The following is an 18,991-nucleotide window of genomic DNA, read 5'->3' on the forward strand; positions in this document are numbered from 1 at the left end:
CTGCTACCTATTACATAACCCTAGTTGAAGGCTATTTTTAACTTTAACTAGGATAGGCAATGAATTCTTGATCGTGGTGGTCGTCCTTCTGAGATTCCCGCTGATCAGCACAATGAAGTGCCACAGCCTCCATCATTGTGCCGAGCGTCAAGAGTCCAGGAGGTCAGACTCTCACTGTGAGACGATTTAAAAAACTTTGCATGCCTGGAATGCAATAAAATAAAAACAATACTCTCTTGTTAGATTCATCCAGCGCTGCCACTCTGATGGTCCCCTACAGAGTTTGTTTGCTTTCCTGCAGCCATGACGCGTCATATAGGCACATAACCACTGCAGCCAATCACTGGCTTCTGCCACTTCAGCCAATCACTGGAGGTTAAGCTTGCCTGTGTGGCACAACCTCTCACATCAGTGATTGGCTGCATCGGTCTTGTGGATTTACGTCACTTCACCACAGCAGGAGCAGTGGTGCTGGAGCTGTAGGAGATTGAACAGGTGAGGATTGGTTCCTTTTTTCACATTTTTTGCACCTAGCTATTTTTTAAATCCCAGGCAACCCCTAGATAAACCATGAAAATCCCAAAGTACCCCTTTAAATGATACCTTGACTTTTTTGACCATTTCCAATCAGAAATTAGAAACGCTGGAAAATATTCTTCGAAAGGCTGCGGTGTCTGAAATCCTGCTCATGAATGGCAAGCGGCCTAGTTGGTTTAATGGCTTCATGTGGTTGGAACGTCTACTTGTATAAGCAAACCGAGACATGCCATCCTCCTCAGCCTCAAACACTGTCCCTGACAGACCTCGGTGGCATAGATCCACAGGATTACATGTGTTCTTAAGTGGGTGGTCCACTTCTTTAAAGGAAATGTATCCTTATGCAACAAGTAATGGTTGTTACACTAAAGCATGGCAAAAACTGCTATAGATTAAATGCGGTTTTCTATGTGTCTGTGAATATGCCAATTATGCTAATTGTTTTGGCAAAGAAAAAAGGATTAGATGATTTCCTCAGTGATTTCTTTTAAAGGAAGAAGAGGAAAATAAAGAAAAGCAGGAGGCATGGAGGATTATATAGTATGACAAAAATTGGTCATAACGATAATCTTTAGGGATTGTCTGACTTCAGCTAATGAGATTTATCATGCATACAAAGTTAATACAAGCCACTTACTAATGTATTGTGATTGTCCATATTGCCTCCTTTGCTGGCTTGATTCAGTTTTCCATCACATTATACACTGCTCGTATGACCACCCTTCAATCCAGCAGCGGTGGCTGTGCTTGCACACTATAGGCAAAAAATGACAGCCTCTCTGGTGGCTGTGACCGTGGGCGCGCACATAGGCCAGCGCTTTTTTTTTTATAGTGTGCAAGCACAACCACCTCTGATGGATTGCAACTCTGCCTACACGATGAATGCAAGTTGGTAAAGTGAGACAACCCCTTTAAAGGCATTTCTAGGGATCTAATGGAGACTGTGGCGGGGGGAACAGAGGACTTTTGTTTAAAGATATGACTTTGATGGTTTGTTGACCGGCCCACCCAGATGAAAAACTGCAGGTCCAGCTGACAATACTCTAATGTGTATGGGGGTCTTTAGTCTTAGGGTACTTTCACACTAGCGTTGTTTGAAGTCGCCGGAACTTCCCGCCGTATCCGGAAAACGTGTGAAAACGGATTACAAATCCTGATCAGGATTCTGATCACAATGAAAAAATGCATTGGAAAAAAAAACAGATCCACCATTTATCGACTTTAACTTTTTTTCACATTTTTGGGGTTTAACATGCAAAAGCCGGATCCGGTTTGACGGAACACACGGCGCTGGATCCGGTATTAAAGCAAGTCAATGGGAAAAATGCCGGATCCAGCGTTCAGTCAAAGTGTTCTGGATTTTTGTCCGGAGGTAAAAATACAACATGCTACGGTTTTATGAAAAGCTTGATCAGTAAAAAAGACGGAACTGGATGCATCCTGAACGGATTGCTCTCCATTCAGAATGCATGGGGATAAAAATTATCAGTTCTTTTCCGGATTTGAGCCCCTAGGATGGAACTCAGCGTCGGATAAGAATAACACTAGTGTGAAAGTACCCTAAGACTAATTACACATAAGTATATTCAGTGTTTGAAATACGCTCCATGTGTCAGAGGTATTTCCCAGGCTGAATGCTGCTCCTGTGACAGGACCTCACGGCAGTATAAGGATTTAATAATCTATGATGCTGTCCTTGTAGTCGATGCTGTCAGTACATTTCAGGGACACACAGCATTATAAATCATTATAATGCCGTGAGGTCCTGTCACAGGAACAACAATCAGTCCAGGAAATACTTCTGACGCACGGAGCGTATTTCACAGACTGAACATGCTTGTGTGAAATTAGCCTTGGTCGGTACTGGTACACGTCCGATTTGAAGGCAAGAAAAGAAGCAATATCTGCAGCAATATCTGTGCTAGGGGCCAAAGTTTTCATGAAGAATGACCATCTGTAGATGGGAAGGTTCACATAGTCCTCATTTAGTTTTTGAATATCTATCTTTGGCAATGAAGAGTTAGGCTAGTTTCACACTAGTACCTTTAGATCCGGCATGCTGTTCCAGCAGGGAGCAGCCTGCCCGTTCTTTCTGCATTCCGGCATTTCTGGAAGCTACCACAACGCCATCCTCGCAACGGTTTTCTTCTGGCCGATTCTTGACATGTTTGCCGGCTTATTTTAGTGAATGGGGCTAGTGGGTGTTGGGTAGCGTCTAGCAGTGCCAGGTCGAGACATCTCCAGCTGGCTGCTCCCTACCAGAACAGCTTGCCGAAGATGTATAACGCTAACGTGAAACTAGACTTAATGCAGTACTGGACTGTGCAAATGTCATAATATGTTCCCACCTTCACATTTGCACTTAACCATATCTAAAAATTGTGTATTTTGTTGTCATGGGATAAGGTTCTGTTCATATCTGCATCAAAGGCCCTGTTGCAGATTCTGCTAATTCACTAAATCTGAGTTACAGCTTGCATTATAGTCCCGAGGTCTATTCACATTTCCTCTGGCTATTACCAGAAAACGGTCAACAACATATCTTTACAAACTTAGAAAAGGCTTGTCTAAGGAAGACAGTCCCTGTCCATATGACCTACTAGGGCAGATGGACATAATAAAGGTGGACCCCAGCTTGGAACCTCCATCTATGAGGCAAGGAGGAGTGCTGTAAGAGTGGCTCCCGTTCTGGCAAACTCGAGCCGTCCTTGAATTGCATGGATGTCATTTGTTTGGATGCTAGGACCTGATGATACAACAAAGTGGTAACCTTGAAAACCGCACCTTCCAGGATTCCTGACGCAACAAGTGTGAAGAAGAAGAAGAAGAAAATCCCTTTATTGTCCCTCAGTGGGAAAATTTTGGCATAGCAGCAGCAATCACATTTACAACAGGAGCAAAATAAGATTAGTTAGAAATTAAAGAGTAAAATACAAGAAAAACATAACACAGAATTTACTTAAAAAATTCACTACTGGGTTTCTGGGAACAGTGGTGGTTATAAATCCTAACCGCTGATAGGAGGAAGAACCTCCGATAACGTTCCTTCGTGCACCTAGGATGCAGCTGTCTGTCACTGAAGGAGCTCTCCAGATCCACAACAGCTTCGTGCATGGAGTGGGAGACATTGTCTAACAGCGATTGTTAATTTTGCTAGAGTTCTTCTGTCACCCACCTCCTGCACTGGATCAAGGGGACAACCTAGGACAGAGCAGGCCTTCTTAATGAGCTTATCTAATCTCTGTCTCTCAGCCACAGATAAGCTGCTCCCCCAACAAACCACACCATAGAATATGGCTGATGCCACCACTAAGTCAAAGAAGGTCTTTAGGAGCGTCCCCTGCACTCCAAAGGAATGAGCTCCAGTAGAGTCTTCACGGTTAAAATTACATATTTATATTAAATTTCCTTTTAAACACATAGTCAAAGCAGCATTACAATAGGCTTGCCCAATGAGACAACACTAGTAATGCAGTTTGACAGGTTGTCTCTCTACAAATGGTGAGCCAGCAAGAAATGCTCAGAGATTTCAGCACTGAAGTCTACAGAATTATGAATACAGCTCTGGCTTCTATTACAGACTAAAACTAAGGATCAGTAGAAAACAATGCAACATATATACAAGTAGTTCCACAAGTTACAGTGGTCTTAGGTTACAACATTTTCATAGTGATGTTTCCTGGGTCGTCGTAACTTGAAGACACAATGCCGATTTACTGCATGTGTAATTGGCTGGAAAAAAACTACCGTTCAGAATGGTTTTTTGGCTGGTAAAACCCCTATCTTACTCAAGTACATGCTCTGATTGGCTGTTTGGTAGCACCTTTCTAAGATCTTTCTATAAAAATTAGCTCTCCTCCGGCAAAATCTGCCCCACTACTGTCACCTATAGGTAGCCACCATGTCCCACCCATGACTTATAAGGGAGCTATCAAAAATGAATGCTCTAAAATAACAAAAAATACAATACTTAACTCTTCAAAGTCCCACATATACATAGTAGACGCTCTGTCAGCCTCTGGCCTTTGTCTGCAAGCAGCCAGCACACAATCTGTGGCCTCAGCAGTCACATGTCTTACTACTCACATCATGGCTCCCACTTTTGGTGGTAATGCCAGTAGTACAGCAAATGTCTCCTGAGGACACTGGTTGGCTGCAGTGGTCACGTGCTGGGAAGACAATCGGCAGAGCATCTGCATTGGCTCAGAGACGGATTGAAGAAGTGAGTATTGTTGTTTTTTTTTGCTATTTTAAAGCATTTGCTGCTATTTTATTGTATTTTTTTTTTTTATGAAACTTGAAACAAGACCAGAGATATCAGCCAAGCCTCAGACCCATCTGTAGACAGCTGTTCTTCTGGGTTCTTTCCCTGTAAGAACTTGCTTTATCTGTATTTGTTGTCTTCTTAATGTTCTTTCATCTTATTTTGTATTATTTTGGGAGCTTTGAATACAATTGCTTCAATTTGGTCTTCCCGAAACCAATTAATATTGTAAGGGATCAATATGCACAGTTTCTAAACTTTTTATGTGGATGTATTTAATACATAATCTTTAAAATGGCATTTAAAGGGGAAAATGAAAAAAACATGAATATTATTTTCATTTAACACTTTTATTTTGGATTCTGTCTTTTAGGGAATGGTTGGACCCCACGGCCAACCTGGATTACCTGGCCCACCTGGTCCAAAAGTAAGTAATTTGTAAACTGCGTGTAGATAAAGAGCAAGCCGGGGAGGTATAAAATGATTAAAGGGCTTCTGTCACCCCACTAAACTCTTTATTTTTTTGGGGGGTACTTATAATCCCTATCCTGCGATATTGCTATACATTATGTTATTAATCATTTTCGTTCTGTAGATATGTTAAAAAACGTACTTTTATAATATGCTAATTACCTGTCTACCAGCAAGTAGGGCGTCTACTTGCGGGTAGCAGCCGCAAAAAAACGCCCCCTCCTGTTGATTGACAGGGCCAGCCGCGATCTCCTCCTCCGGCCGGCGCCTGCGCCGATGATCTTCTCTTTCAGTGACGTCTCTTTCGGTGACGTCATCGGCGCAGGCTGGAGGAGTTTCATTATGTTGGGACTCCTAGTAATCAGATGTAATCTGTTGGGTCAGCAAGTGTTCAACTTTCCCAACAGCGCCACCACAGGAGAAATTAAGTATTACCCAGTTCCTTTTGAAGGCAATATGCTGTTCATGTAATCCTGGGTCCTCCAGAGTGTGAGACTTTCTTTACTGCCATTCTCTGCTCTGACTAATAGATATGACCCATACCTATTCATCTTAAATTCTTGTAATGAGGTACTTGGGTTATGTAAACTAGGCACCCATTTATAAGGGGTTGTCCAGACTAGGAGCCAACAAACCTAGCGGTTGGAACCTGTGCCAGATTTATAAAAATCACTCAACTGCTTCTGGCCCCAGTAAGACTGGAAGTGGCTTATTCCATGACCTCTGCGGCCAATCACATATGCTAGAATAGCACAACACTGCCGAACAAGCACATGTGACCACTATGGACATAATAGAGGTGGGTTTCCCGCTCATGTCCTCCTTCTTTGAGCCAGAATGGAGATTTTCTTTGTACAAGTGATTCCTGTTCTGGTGGACTCAAGCTTGTATTACACGAATGACCAGTCATCTGTATAAAAGTACATTTCCCCTAAAGCTGCCTGACTGACCACAGCTTCCTCTGGGTGAATCAGCTGTTTGAGGGGGGTGCCACCAAATTCCAATGGGTAAAGGCATATAAAGATTTAATTAACAGGAAAGCATATGGAAATGAGGTAATAAATACTAAACTGATAAATTGTATTGCAACGTGATCAGCTGATGGATTCCATGTGAAGGGGCGGCAGATAAATGCTGCCTCATGTGAGGGAACTAAGTAATGTCAGACATATGAAAAAGGAATTGTTTACTGTTTTGTGCCACATTTTTTGTAAAAGTATTCAAGTATGTTATAAATGTGTTTAAACACAGCACTGCAAAAATGTCCTAAGTGAATCCATCTCTAGTTATTTCTGTTAAAGAGGATCTTTCACCGCTCCTGACATGCCTGTTTTAATAGCTTCATGCATTCTCCATGTAATAACAATTCTGGAGCATCTACTCTTATGGCTATATGTGGTGTCATTCCTATATTATTTGTACTACAAGTTATGAATGAATTGCTAGCAGTCTGCAGTAAGGGTACAGAGGGGTGGTAACCAGTTGGGGGCGTGTACCTGCACAGACTGAAAATGGCAGCACTGATTGGTTAGAGTGAGATTGTGCAGATACACGCCCCCAACTGGTTACCACCCCTCTGTACCCTTACTGCAGACTGCTAGCAATTCATTCATAACTTCTAGTAGAAATAATAAAGGAATGGCACAACATAGAGACATAAGAATAGATGCTCCAGAATTGTTATTACATGGGGAATGCATGTACATATTAAAACAGGCATGTCAGGAGTGGTGACAGGTCATCTTTAAAACCCTTTTAGATGCAGGCTCTCAGCAAACAGCTAGCCATGCATGTCTGCTGCAGTGACCGCTGCTGGGGGAATGTAGTATTACATGATGGTTGCATTACCATCTTTGTAATACAAGGACGACTAAAGTCCGCCAGAACAGGAGCTAGCTGTACAGGCTTTGATGGGGAAAACCCACAAAATCACTTCTTAGAACTTCCCGTTTGAGGGAAAGAAATATGCAGAATGGCAGTAAAGCTGCGCATATGTACAAAGTTTCTCATGGAGGAACGATGATTGACATGGGGGTTTCTTAAGTGAGGAATAACTGATAGGTTGCATGTGAGAGAATGACAGATAAATGGGGGACTGCATGAAGAAGGAACTGATTAAGCAGGTTTGCCCCTTGTTGTGCATCGGAGAAATAAGACACTATCCGATCTGGAAACAGACAGTGACTTTGTTGTGGTTTATTAGACATATAGTTACATAGTTACATAGTTGATACGGTTGAAAAAAGACATAAGTCCATCAAGTTCAACCAAGGGATAGGTGGAGACGCGCATCCCAGAAGGAAGTGAGACTCAGATTTCTACACGTTTTCATAAGCATTAATGTTGTTTACTTTCAAGAATTCATCTAAGCCCTTTTTAAAACTGTTCCTGCTGTGACCACGTCCTGAGGAAGTCTACTCCACAGATTCACAGTTCTTACAGTAAAGAAGCTTTGACGCTTCTGGAGACTGAGCTTTTTCTTCTCCAGTCGGAGGCAGCGCCCTCTTGTCTATTGAGGGCATTTTACATGGAACAGTTTTTCACCGTATTTTTTGTATGGCCCATTTATATATTTGTATAGGTTAATCATGTCCCCCCCTTAGACATATCTTCTCAAGACTAAATAAATTCAATTCTTTTAATTTTTCTTCATAACCAAGACTCTCCATGCCCCTTATCAGTTTAGTCGCTCTCCTCTGTACTTTTTCCAGCTGCAGTGCGTCCTTTCTATGGACTGGTGCCCAGAACTGAACTGCGTATTCCAGATGAGGCCGCACCAATGCTTTCTAAAGTGGTAATATTACATCCCTACCCCGCGAGTCCAGGCCTCGTTTAATGCATGACAATATTCTTGGGGCCTTAGAAGCAGCTGATTGACATTGTATGCTGTAATTTAATCTACCATCTACAAGGACATCAAAATCCTTCTCTATAAGTGACTCTCCCAGTGTTACATCCCCTAGGACATATGAAGCACAGAGATTATTACTACCAAGATGCAGAACTTTCCTTTTATCCACATTGAACCTAATTTGCCAAGTTGATGCCCAATCACTCAGAGCGTCCTGGTCAGCTTGTAGTTTATGGACATCTTCCATAGACTGTACAGTACTACATAGCTTAGTGTCATCTGCAGAAATAGAAATGGTGCTATTAATCCCGTCCTCAATATCATGAATAAATAAATTAAATAATAGAGGGCCCAGCACTGAACCTTGGGGTCACCACTTATAACCCGGACCATTCTGAATAGGAATCATTGACCACAACTCTCTGGACACGGTCCTTCAGCCAGTTTTCAATCAAATTACTTTCCAAGCCTAGAGACCTTACTTTACCTAATAAACATCTATGAGGGCCAGTATCAAAAGCCTTTGCAAAATCCAGAAACACTACATCCACAGCCGCCCCTCCATAGTTACCTGTGGAGGACCTAGATCCTTTTTTGAATATGGGCACCACATTTGCCTTGTGCCAATCACTTGGCACTGTACCAGTTACCTAGAGAATCTTTAAAAATTATAAACAGGGGCACAGCAATGATTGCACTGAGCTCTTTAAGAACTTTTGGGTGTAATCCATCTGGACCCAGAGTCTTGTTCACATTTACCTTATTTAAAGGGTTACTGTCACCACACTTTTCACTATTAAACAGGCTGACATTATACATGTGCAAATGTCACCTGAATTTAACTCTGCTATTCTTTTTTTTTTCAGTGTGTCCCCGTTTTTGTGCAATTATAACTTTTATTATAAGCTAATTAGCCTCTAGGAGCAGGGGAAGGCGTTGCCCGCCAGCTGCCGGCTTCCTCACTGCAACGTAGGGGGGTTTAATTTTAGCCGTTTATACTTGTTACCTAAAGGAATACATTTTTCAGTGCAATTACTCAATGTGGATTTAAAGCTCTCCCATTTATCCTCAGTATTATGATGCCACAGTAGCTGCTCCCGGTCTATGCCCTGAAATGCTGCCCTCAACCCGGGGAAATTAGCTTTTTTTAAATTCAGTGTCTTTGCTCTGCCTGACAGAGTTTGCTTCTTATAGTTTAGGGGGAATATAATGATATCGTGGTCACTATTACCTAGTGTTTCTCGAACAATAATATTTCCAACAAGCTCTGCATCATTAGAAATTACCAGATCCAACAGAGCATTGCCCCTAGTGGGAGCTTCTACAAGCTGGCCCATAAAGTGGTCCTGCAGCAAGTTGAGGAATCTTCTCCCCTTTGTGGTTGAGGCAGAACCATGACCCCAGTCAATGTCTGGGAAGGTAAAATCTCCCATTATGACCACTGTACCAGCCTGTGCAGCCCACTCTATATGTCTTCATTTCATTTACTGAAAGAGAGCCAGTCATAGTAAAAAGCTTTGAAGTAGTTGTGCTGTCTGTGTTTTGGACAGCAGAGTGTCACATGTGTTTGTAATCATGTATCCAGCATGTGTTCAACAGCCATAACAAAGCTCCTCGCTCAAAGATCTCGAAAAAGTTAAATAATAATTGAACCTAACATAAAATGTTTCCTATATAAACTGGAACAGATGGATGTGATGCTCGAATAATCCCTGTATAACCAGGTTGAAACCTTTGTTCATCTTATAATACCTGTTCTTAAAAGGGGTTGGTCATTTAGGGAACCCACAATCATGTACCTTATTGAGGAATTGATAGAGGGGATCTTCATATTTTGACCAACGAAGAAAGCAGTTATCAAGAGCATCTCTCGCTCTGGAGGACCTATCCTGTCCTACATTACACAGACAACCCATTGATTTGACTGGACACTGTGTAATGCTTAGTTTCCCCTGCAGTGGCGCTGCAGGGAAATGAAACACTTAGACAGATTTCCCTTCAGACAATACTTTGTAATAAGTTCATGGTCACAGAACACTTTTGTCAAATAGAAATTGTCTAAAGTGAGGAACCCCTTTATTCAAACAAACAACTTCTAACTTCTAGTAGGAAGTGTATCTCCATTTTGGGTAGTGCTTACCTTTATGGTCTAAAATTAGCACCCATTGTTCCACTCTCCCCATCTTTTATTGTGCAGCTTTGGCTTTAGATTGACTATTTTGTATTAACTCATGCCAAAAAGTCAATGCCTGTAATCTACACTAGAAACCCCTTCCAAAAGCCAAAGCAATGCGCCATTTAACAGCTTGACTCTTTCTTTAAAGGACATGCTTTGATTTAAGCGGGTGCTGAGTAACACTCTACAGTGCTCCAACTGGTAGACCACACAAACTCCTTGAAGTGTGAAATTGTGCCCATGTTTTGAGGACTTTGGTGTGGAGGATCACATGTGGCTACACAAAGCGTTGACCACAACCCCACCAATGGTTTTGAGATGTTCTGGAACTCTGACTGCAAGCCAGACCTCTCCCAACATCATCAGAGGCTGTTTTAGTCACAAAATCAGGTCTAACCCCATATTACCATCCATGGTTCTGAAATGGGATGTCCAGCAAGGTGTGACGGGCAGGTGTCTACGTACTTTTGGCCACAGAGTGTATATAATAGTAAGTGTGGAGCTGGAATCTCTCATCAGTAGACCGCTTATGTGCACAAAGGAAGATTAAGATGTCTTTTTCTGCTCTCATTCCAAAAGGCAGCTTGTAATTTGGGATGATTATACATACAACGCATTCTTCAGCCTAAACAGAGTTATATTTAAACCAGCAATAAGATAGTCTGGTATTTATGGTGGTTTTATGATTGCAGAGCACAGAATAAGCAAGAGAGAAATCAGTTTGGATAGCGTTCCAAGCCAAACAAGTGGCTTCCCATAAACTTGAGCGTATTCTAGATTTTTCCTAGAAGCCATCCTTGTAAAGATTTTTCAGGTAATATACACAGAGCTATGAAACCATTGCTCTAGAGGAGGCCTATACAATATTGGATATGCTTTGTATACAAGGCATTTTGTCTTAAATAATAAGGGAAGAAAATTGGGCAATTTGGCTTGAGTGTATTGCTCCCTGGCGGGCATGATCTGCCTTCATTACAGGTATCTACTTGGCTTTGGCTACCCCTTGGGTGTGCATACTTTATAATGGTACTTGAGTAGTCCCTTATTCCAGGACAGGGGGGCTTTCCTGGGTGGAAAAGTTTGGAAAGATTTTCTTTCTGTTGTCTGCCTCCTGGGACGAGAAAGAGGCCTTGAGGCTCTTTGTTCTGGACAGCAATGGCGATACAGATGCTTGATCCCCCACCTCCGTTTCTGTCTCATTTGCAAGTCTTAAAAATTAAAACAGGATCTTGATGTAAAATTTTGACCCTTCTGTGAAAAGTTCTCTTTTCAAATCTGTATACTCCATAGTAAGTTTTGTTTTCCATACAGAACACTGCATACAACATGCTGGGCAAATGAGGTATGAACTTGGCCTAAGACCAAGTATGGCTGCACATGGAGTCCATGTGATTCCATATTATAGAGCTCTAGGCGCTTAGCATAAGTGGTACACTCCCCTTGACCGTTAGGAAGCCTCCATAAAATAGCATCTGATGGACCCATGACACAATATTTTGTCATGGATTCCATTTGAATGCATAACAAAAAAATCTATGGCATACAGAAGTATTGTATAGGCTCATAGATTTTTATGGGTGCTGTATTTGGAAACTGTACAACTTGCCTCTACAGAGCCATGATATGGTAGTGTGCAATATAGGATGGCCATATTATAGGGGTATATATTAAAACTGTGACCCCCCTATATCTTCATTACCCTTTGGTGATTATTATTTTATCAGAACTGGGCACCTTCCAGGTAATATGGATGGAGGTTTTATGAAAGCAAACTTGTGTATACATAGATCTAGTTACAATGATCATCCTGGGCTAGTGATCAATGCTTGTACAGGGGGTCAGTGAAAGGGGGGCAAATATTTTGAAAGCTGTCTGACAAAAACTTCCACCCTGGTGGGAGAGTTCTTCTCGGAGGGGGAAGCTCTTTCATTCCTGCATGATACAATAGTACTGGCAGATGTAAACGTGTGAAAGTGGAGTCATTGACTTTATGTTTTTCTATGAATATTGTGTGGACTAATTTCAAAAAAAGTAAAAGTAGAACTGACCAATTAAAATTTTTCCTTGTATTTATTAACCGTTTTTTTTCCTAACAGGGTCCTAAAGGAGATCCAGGATTTTCCCCAGGACAAGCTCTACCTGGCCCAAAGGTACTATAGTCATAGTCCAGTTAGTAAGGGTCTATTCATACTGCATTGACGGTATACTTTGGGAGGATTTCATGGAGCATACCTCTGACCGATGTCACTGTAAAAGCATCCATCACCCATATGTTACCATAATAATGTGTGTGTGTGTGTGTGTGCGTATATATATATAGTAACATATGGGTGATGTTACCATACTGGGATAATTCTGTATGAAATTGTGCTATACAACAAATTAAGGGTACACCAACATATACAAGCCTGACAGAGGCCAAAAGGACATGCTTGCTTCTTTAAAGGGAACCTGTCACTAGGATTTTGGGCATAGAGCTGAGGACAAGGGTTTCTAGATGGCCGCTAGCACATCCGCAATACCCAGTCCCCATAGCTCTGTGTGCTTTTATTGTGTCAAAAAACTGATTTGATACATATGCAAATTAACCTGAGATGAGTCCTGTACATGAGATGAGTCAGGGACAGGACTCATCTCAGGTTATTTTGCATATCTATTAAATCAGTTTTTTGACACAATAAAAGCACACCGAGCTATGGGGACTGGGTATTGTGGATGTGCTAGCGGCCATCTAGCAACCCATGTCATTAGCTTTATACACAAAATCCCAGTGACAGGTTCCCTTTATTATCATGTATACATTGGGAGCTTTCCCTGTGCATACTTCAAGTGGACACTGCAAAATGCAGTGTAAGAACACCCTAATTCACATTTGGGGGGTATATTTACCAAAGTGCAAATGGAGCAACCCATCGGGTTTCATCTCCTCATATTTTTAAATGTCCTTTGGAAATGATAGCAACAATCTGACAGATTGCTGTGGGCTACTGCTCTGCTTTTCCCTTGCCCCAGCTCTGCTAAATCTCCTCCATTGTGTTTATCAGCAGTAATATGGATGGAATTCATTATTCCCATAAGCAGGTGAAGATCAAAGATAGATTTGCCGTCCATATGGAAGTGAAAATGCAGTGGTCTCATGTTTCTTGCGGTGACTCTATTTTTTCTTTCATTTGTTTGGGCTTCTCGAGTGTATAGACTACTCTCAAGGGGCCTAAATAAATCAGAAGGACAAGTAAACATACTAAAAATGTGTTGACCTTTCCAATGCATTCATCCCAACAGTAGCTAAATGTCAGGCAATGTCTAGTAATAGACCAGGCACATCACTAAAAATATCCAAAGACATCAGATGTGGGATTTTCCCAGTGGATTCTACCACCCATGAAAGATAATAATCTTTATTTATATAGCGCCAACATATTCCCCAAGTCAACACATCAGGAAATATGTACAAACAAAATCACACATTACAGAGTAAAACATTATGAGTGAGGTCCCTGCTCACAAGAGCTTACAATCTATGACCAAGTGGATAACTCTATATGTGATTACCTAATAGGCTTATAGCTGTGGCAGACCAGAGGGCTTTTGCATTGTTGCCAACATATCCCAGGACATTTAAGCCCTGTCCCCTGGTATGCTCAAACCAAATGCCCAGAAAACTCCCATAAACCTCCCACATTGGGGAAAATGTTCACAAATCCTGCCCTCTTCCTTACTCCCTTTCCCATCAGCTCCTCATTTTTCCTGGAACTGTTGGTGCAGCCTGCAAGGTCCACAGGGGATTCATGTGGAGGCAGAAGGGATGGAAGTGGTGGCAGTGGCAATAAGGGTAGTTGTAGTTCTCGTGGTGGCTAACCCTGCTCCAGCACTCCCCCAGGCCCGGCATTTAGTACTTAGAGGGGCACAATCCTTCTTCCCTTCGGGCAATCTCGGGATTTCCGGTCTGTGGTGGCTGGGGTGCCCTTGATGTTGGGTTAATGGGTTGCAGGGTGCAAGGCAGGAGAGCAGGTAGCGTAATTGGATGTGGAGACCAATAACCAGGCCAACTTGAATATAGTAAAATAAAGTCTCTCTTTTACAGAATAAATGATGGGTGTCACTGTTCAAGTACAAGTAATAGGCGCACCTTTAAGGAATTTAACAGGGTAGGCTGATTTAAAAGACTGTCTATAGAGGATGGCTATGATGGTCCTCCTTGAGTTTCCCTCTAAAAAACAATGCAGTCTTAACAAATGACCAAAGGCAAGCAATCACTCGCAATTAGGGATGAGCGAACCCGAACTGTTCGTACCGAACTTTGCGAGTTCGGGTATCCGGACCGAACACAGACTTTTTCACTTTAGTCCGGGTTCAGTGTTTGGGTGATTTTATTATTTTCCATTATAACATGGCTATATCGGAAAATAACAGCATTCTTAAGACAGAATGCAAAACAATATAGCCATTTAGGGGTTAAAACAAACAAAACAAAAACAACTCATCCACTTAATCGCGCTGCAGCAGCTTCTTCTATTGTCACTGAACAGGACCTGCCAAAGGACGTCATCACGCATATCGCAGGTCCTTTGGCAGGTCCTGTTCAGTGAAGATAGAAGAAGATGCTGCAGCGAGATCAAGTGGATGTGGTAAAAAAATAATTGTGTTAGTTTTTTTTTTTATCCCCTAAATGGCCATATTGTTTTGCATTCTGTCTTAAGAATGCTATTATTTTCCGATATAACCATGTTATAATGAAAAATCATAAAGTGAAGTTCGGGTGCCCATTCACTTCAATGGGATTCGGGGTCAGGTTCAGGTCCCGAACCCGAACTTTGACCTGAAATTTAGCCGAACCTGGTGAACCCGAACTTCCATGGGTTCGCTCATCCCTACTCTCAACATTTCTCTGCAATGCCCAAGTACTGGGTTCACTCCTAGATCGGATGGCCAGTCCATCTCAGTAGTGTGGCACCAGAAGCAATAACCCACACCACATGCTTTAAATTCTAAAGCCATAGGTGTGCAATACCTTTATTGTCCAAGCATGGCCCTTTACTGGTCCTCAACCTTTTTCAATAACTCAATGCTTTTTCCCCTCAGAGGTTGGTTTTTAACAAAGTTGGCAGTTGTAACTCACAGAAATGGTGTCTTCCTGGGGCATTCTTTCTTGGCCTACTTTGCAGCAGCGCATACAAGACAGGTCTTCATTTTGCCTTTCTTACCAGCCCTCTAGCTGACAACTGTAACTAATAATGGTCTGTTAACTATTTCCTTCCCATATATATATATCCATTTGGAATACATAGTACACAGGATCACCGTAAGAATTCCAACAACGTTATCAGTGAACCACAGCATTATAGTATTAACCCTTTAGCAGTGAACCAGTGGGTCACTGCATTGGCAACTTTTCCTTTGTTGAGACCCTACTTGCTATGATAACCCATCAACACACTGCAATCCCATTACGGGGCACTGATAGGGAGACAGAGGGAGCCCACCAACTCTGTCAAGCTCATCTAAGGAGTCAAGTTGTTGGGACCAGAGGCCTCTCTGATCCCAGCTCAAGCCCAGCTGTCTATTAACACTAGGTGCCTAAGGCTCATAAGTGAGAATATCTGTCAGTCAGGTACACGTTCAATATAATTATGTAGAATACCGAATGTCTTCTGGCAAGTGATGGAAAGAATTTCTCTTCATGTTCCTCTTCCTATGTAGCTTATATAACGCCAACATATTCCAGAGTGCTGTACAGAGATTTTCATTAGTTTCTTGTCCTCAATAGGACTAATAATCTAAATTCCAAAATGAATACAGAGTAGGGTCAATTTCATAAGAAGCCATGGAAGCACAGGAAGAACCTACAAACCTCATTGGTCAGATTTGAACCCAAGAGCTACAAAGAGACTATGCTCACTGAGCCTCTGCACTGACTTACTCCCTTTTTTTTCATCATATAATCTATTACGTTCCTTCCTATATAACCTATAAATTCCTTTCCTTTTTTTGTTATAGGGAGATCCTGGGCCAATGGGTTTAATGGGAGATCGTGGACCTCCAGGTCAAAAGGTAATATAATTGCTTGTATGTAATTTCTATGGCAGTAGCAGCTAGTTTCCATATTGTTCTCCATTCATAAAACAGGTTGTCTTCATTGGACAGTCCCTGAATGTGAGTTCCTCATAATGAAGATTACGTAATGGCCAGTTTCCATAACTCCCAAATAAGTAAATGGAAAGAGCTGCATAGATGTGCCCCAAATCTCAATTCATTCTCCTCCTTGATGCAGTGGGTGGGACAAGGAACCACAGCTCTTGGGATCGGTTTGGCTCCCAAATACATGATCCGCATTTATTAGACTTTTATGGCATTTATTGTGGATATGCCATAAATGTCTAAGATGGCATACGTAGAAAAATCCAGCACAGGTCATAAAATATATGGGTTCTTTATTGAAAATTCAAGTAAATACATACATGTGTGGGGACAGGATCTGTTACTCCTGTTTACGCGTTTCGGACATAAGATGGGATACCTCTTTAAAATAAAATGTAAAAAAATTTAGGCATTCAGCATACCCTTACCAAATGTGCACCCAAAGTGATAGCAGGCTATTTTTAAGATTAAAGGGTATGTCTAGCTTCGAACAATATTTCTATAGTGATATAATGTACATGAACTGTACAGTCCTGAGTTACAGCCTATTCCAGAGCTGCTTTCACAGTTCTGCTAGTTCTTAATGGAAGCAGTCAATAAGTTGTCAGATATGACAAGCCCTAACAACTTGGCTGATCTCCTATAACATTGATTCAGCAGATGATGCTGGAAGAGTTTCGCTCTGAAGCCTCCAGAATTTTTAATGCAGCTTTGTACTATCATTCAGGTTGTAACTCCAGATCAGTGTAAAATGAGTGATGTAAAGTATTTACAACTTTTTTAATTTAGACTAATAGCAGACTGACACCGCACAATGTTCGGGCAGATTATTGGGAGCAAACTTTACAAAGAACACATGTTCCCAATTAATCTGCCCATGCGAAAGAGATGCCGATCACCTGATCAATGAGCAACAAAGAATCTTCGTGAGGACGAGCAATGGCAGCCGCCATCGCTTGTCCCATGGGCGGACTGGGAACGTAAAGTGGTCCTGGAAAAAAAAACTAAAAGTGTCCGTATGTTGTAGGCGGGTCAAAATTCATAGAAGGAGGTTTAAAACAAGTAGGTGGGGCCTGCAGTACTGAGCAGTACAAAATACCACCCCAGCAGAACCAAATACTACAGTGCTGCACACAAAACTACCGCCTTCACCACAGTATACAGTTGAATTCAGGAGAGGGACCTGCGGCCATTAGCCAGGTGCACAACTACCTGATGCTTCTAGCATTAATTAATTCTTAGAGCATCAGATAGTTATGTACCCTCTCTGAGGCTGTGAGGAGGTCTAAGGCAGTCCTCTGGCCATCGGCCCACTGGGAAATTTCCCTGTAGGGTCTATTGCCAGTCCGCCCATGGCTTGTCCCCATACAGATGAGGCAATGTAAATGCAGCTCTTCACCTCCACTGAGGAGCAGGCAATTATCAGGAACAGTTCCTTCCCAATAGTTGCCTGCTCGCTCGGCGGGGTGTAAATGCGTCTAGGCTCTTGTTAAACGATTGCCACGTCTGTTGGCACAGTCACACCTTGTAGGGTGGCTGTAACAGGATGTGTGTTTGCAGGATAGTACGTATTTAGGCAGCACCATTACCAGGATAAAATAATTAGTTCTCTCAGTAGGAGTGTCAAGATAAAAGGTGACATGACAAATCACTTTCCTGTGTGCCGGAGTAGCATTGAACGTGTAAAGGCAACGCTCAGGAATGTTAACGACCATGATATAATGTTTCTACTTCTTTATGTTGACATTTGATGATCATTACATGTTACATTGTTGCAGGTTTGTCTTTTTGTATCACATGAGGACAATCCCAAAAAAGCCATTTATAAGGGAACTCTATCATTATAATTTGTCACCTAGTTATCCGATGAATACCTATTTTATTTTATGTTTTATATTGTGGTTGGAGCTACATATTTCTATAGCCATTATACAAGCTTTAGTACAGGCAGTATGTTAAAGGGAACCTGTCACCGAGATTTTGGGTATAGAGCTGAGGACATGGGTTGCTAGATGGCCGCTAGCACATCCGCAATACCCAGTCCCCATAGCTCCTCTCACATACAGGACTCATCTAAGGTTAATTTGCATATGTATCTAATCGGTTTTTTTAACACAATTAAAGCACACAGAGCTATGGGGACTGGGTATTGCGGATGTGCTAGCGGCCATCTAGCAACCCATGTCCTCAGCTCTATACACAAAATCCCCGTGACAGGTTCCCTTTAATTGAGGCAAGAGTCACAGGGCCATTACAAAATTGTGCGGTTTCCATATTGCGCCATGATCTGTTTAGGTGCACCTGAACCATGGTGTAATATGGAGGCAGGAGCGGACTGGGAACCCCATGTTGTAGGGGTGTCCAAATTAAAAGAAGGTAGGGAAACACAAATAAGCGGAACCAACAATACCATAGGGCAAAATACTGTCCCAGCAGAACCATATACCACAGAGCAGCACAATAGACTGCCCCGAAAGCTGTCCTTCTGTTATGGCCATCAATTGATGCCATTTTCTGTCCTCCTCCAGTTGTATCTGATTAAGATATGGAGCGG

The 18,991-nt window shown here is 42.0% G+C and overlaps 1 protein-coding gene across 1 annotated transcript in view; it reads left to right on the top strand.

Moving 5' to 3' along the window:
- Positions 1-18,991, top strand: part of COL24A1 (collagen type XXIV alpha 1 chain) — a 231,165-nt gene that overhangs the window by 54,313 nt on the left and 157,861 nt on the right. The window contains exons 5-7 of the mRNA XM_044301461.1: positions 5,175-5,228; positions 12,396-12,449; positions 16,297-16,350. Of these exons, the coding sequence (XP_044157396.1) occupies positions 5,175-5,228; positions 12,396-12,449; positions 16,297-16,350 (162 nt within the window). The remainder of the gene's footprint in view (positions 1-5,174; positions 5,229-12,395; positions 12,450-16,296; positions 16,351-18,991) is intronic.

The sequence above is a fragment of the Bufo gargarizans genome, chromosome 7 (assembly GCF_014858855.1).
Source record: "Bufo gargarizans isolate SCDJY-AF-19 chromosome 7, ASM1485885v1, whole genome shotgun sequence".
Classification (NCBI taxonomy): Eukaryota; Metazoa; Chordata; class Amphibia; order Anura; family Bufonidae; genus Bufo; species Bufo gargarizans.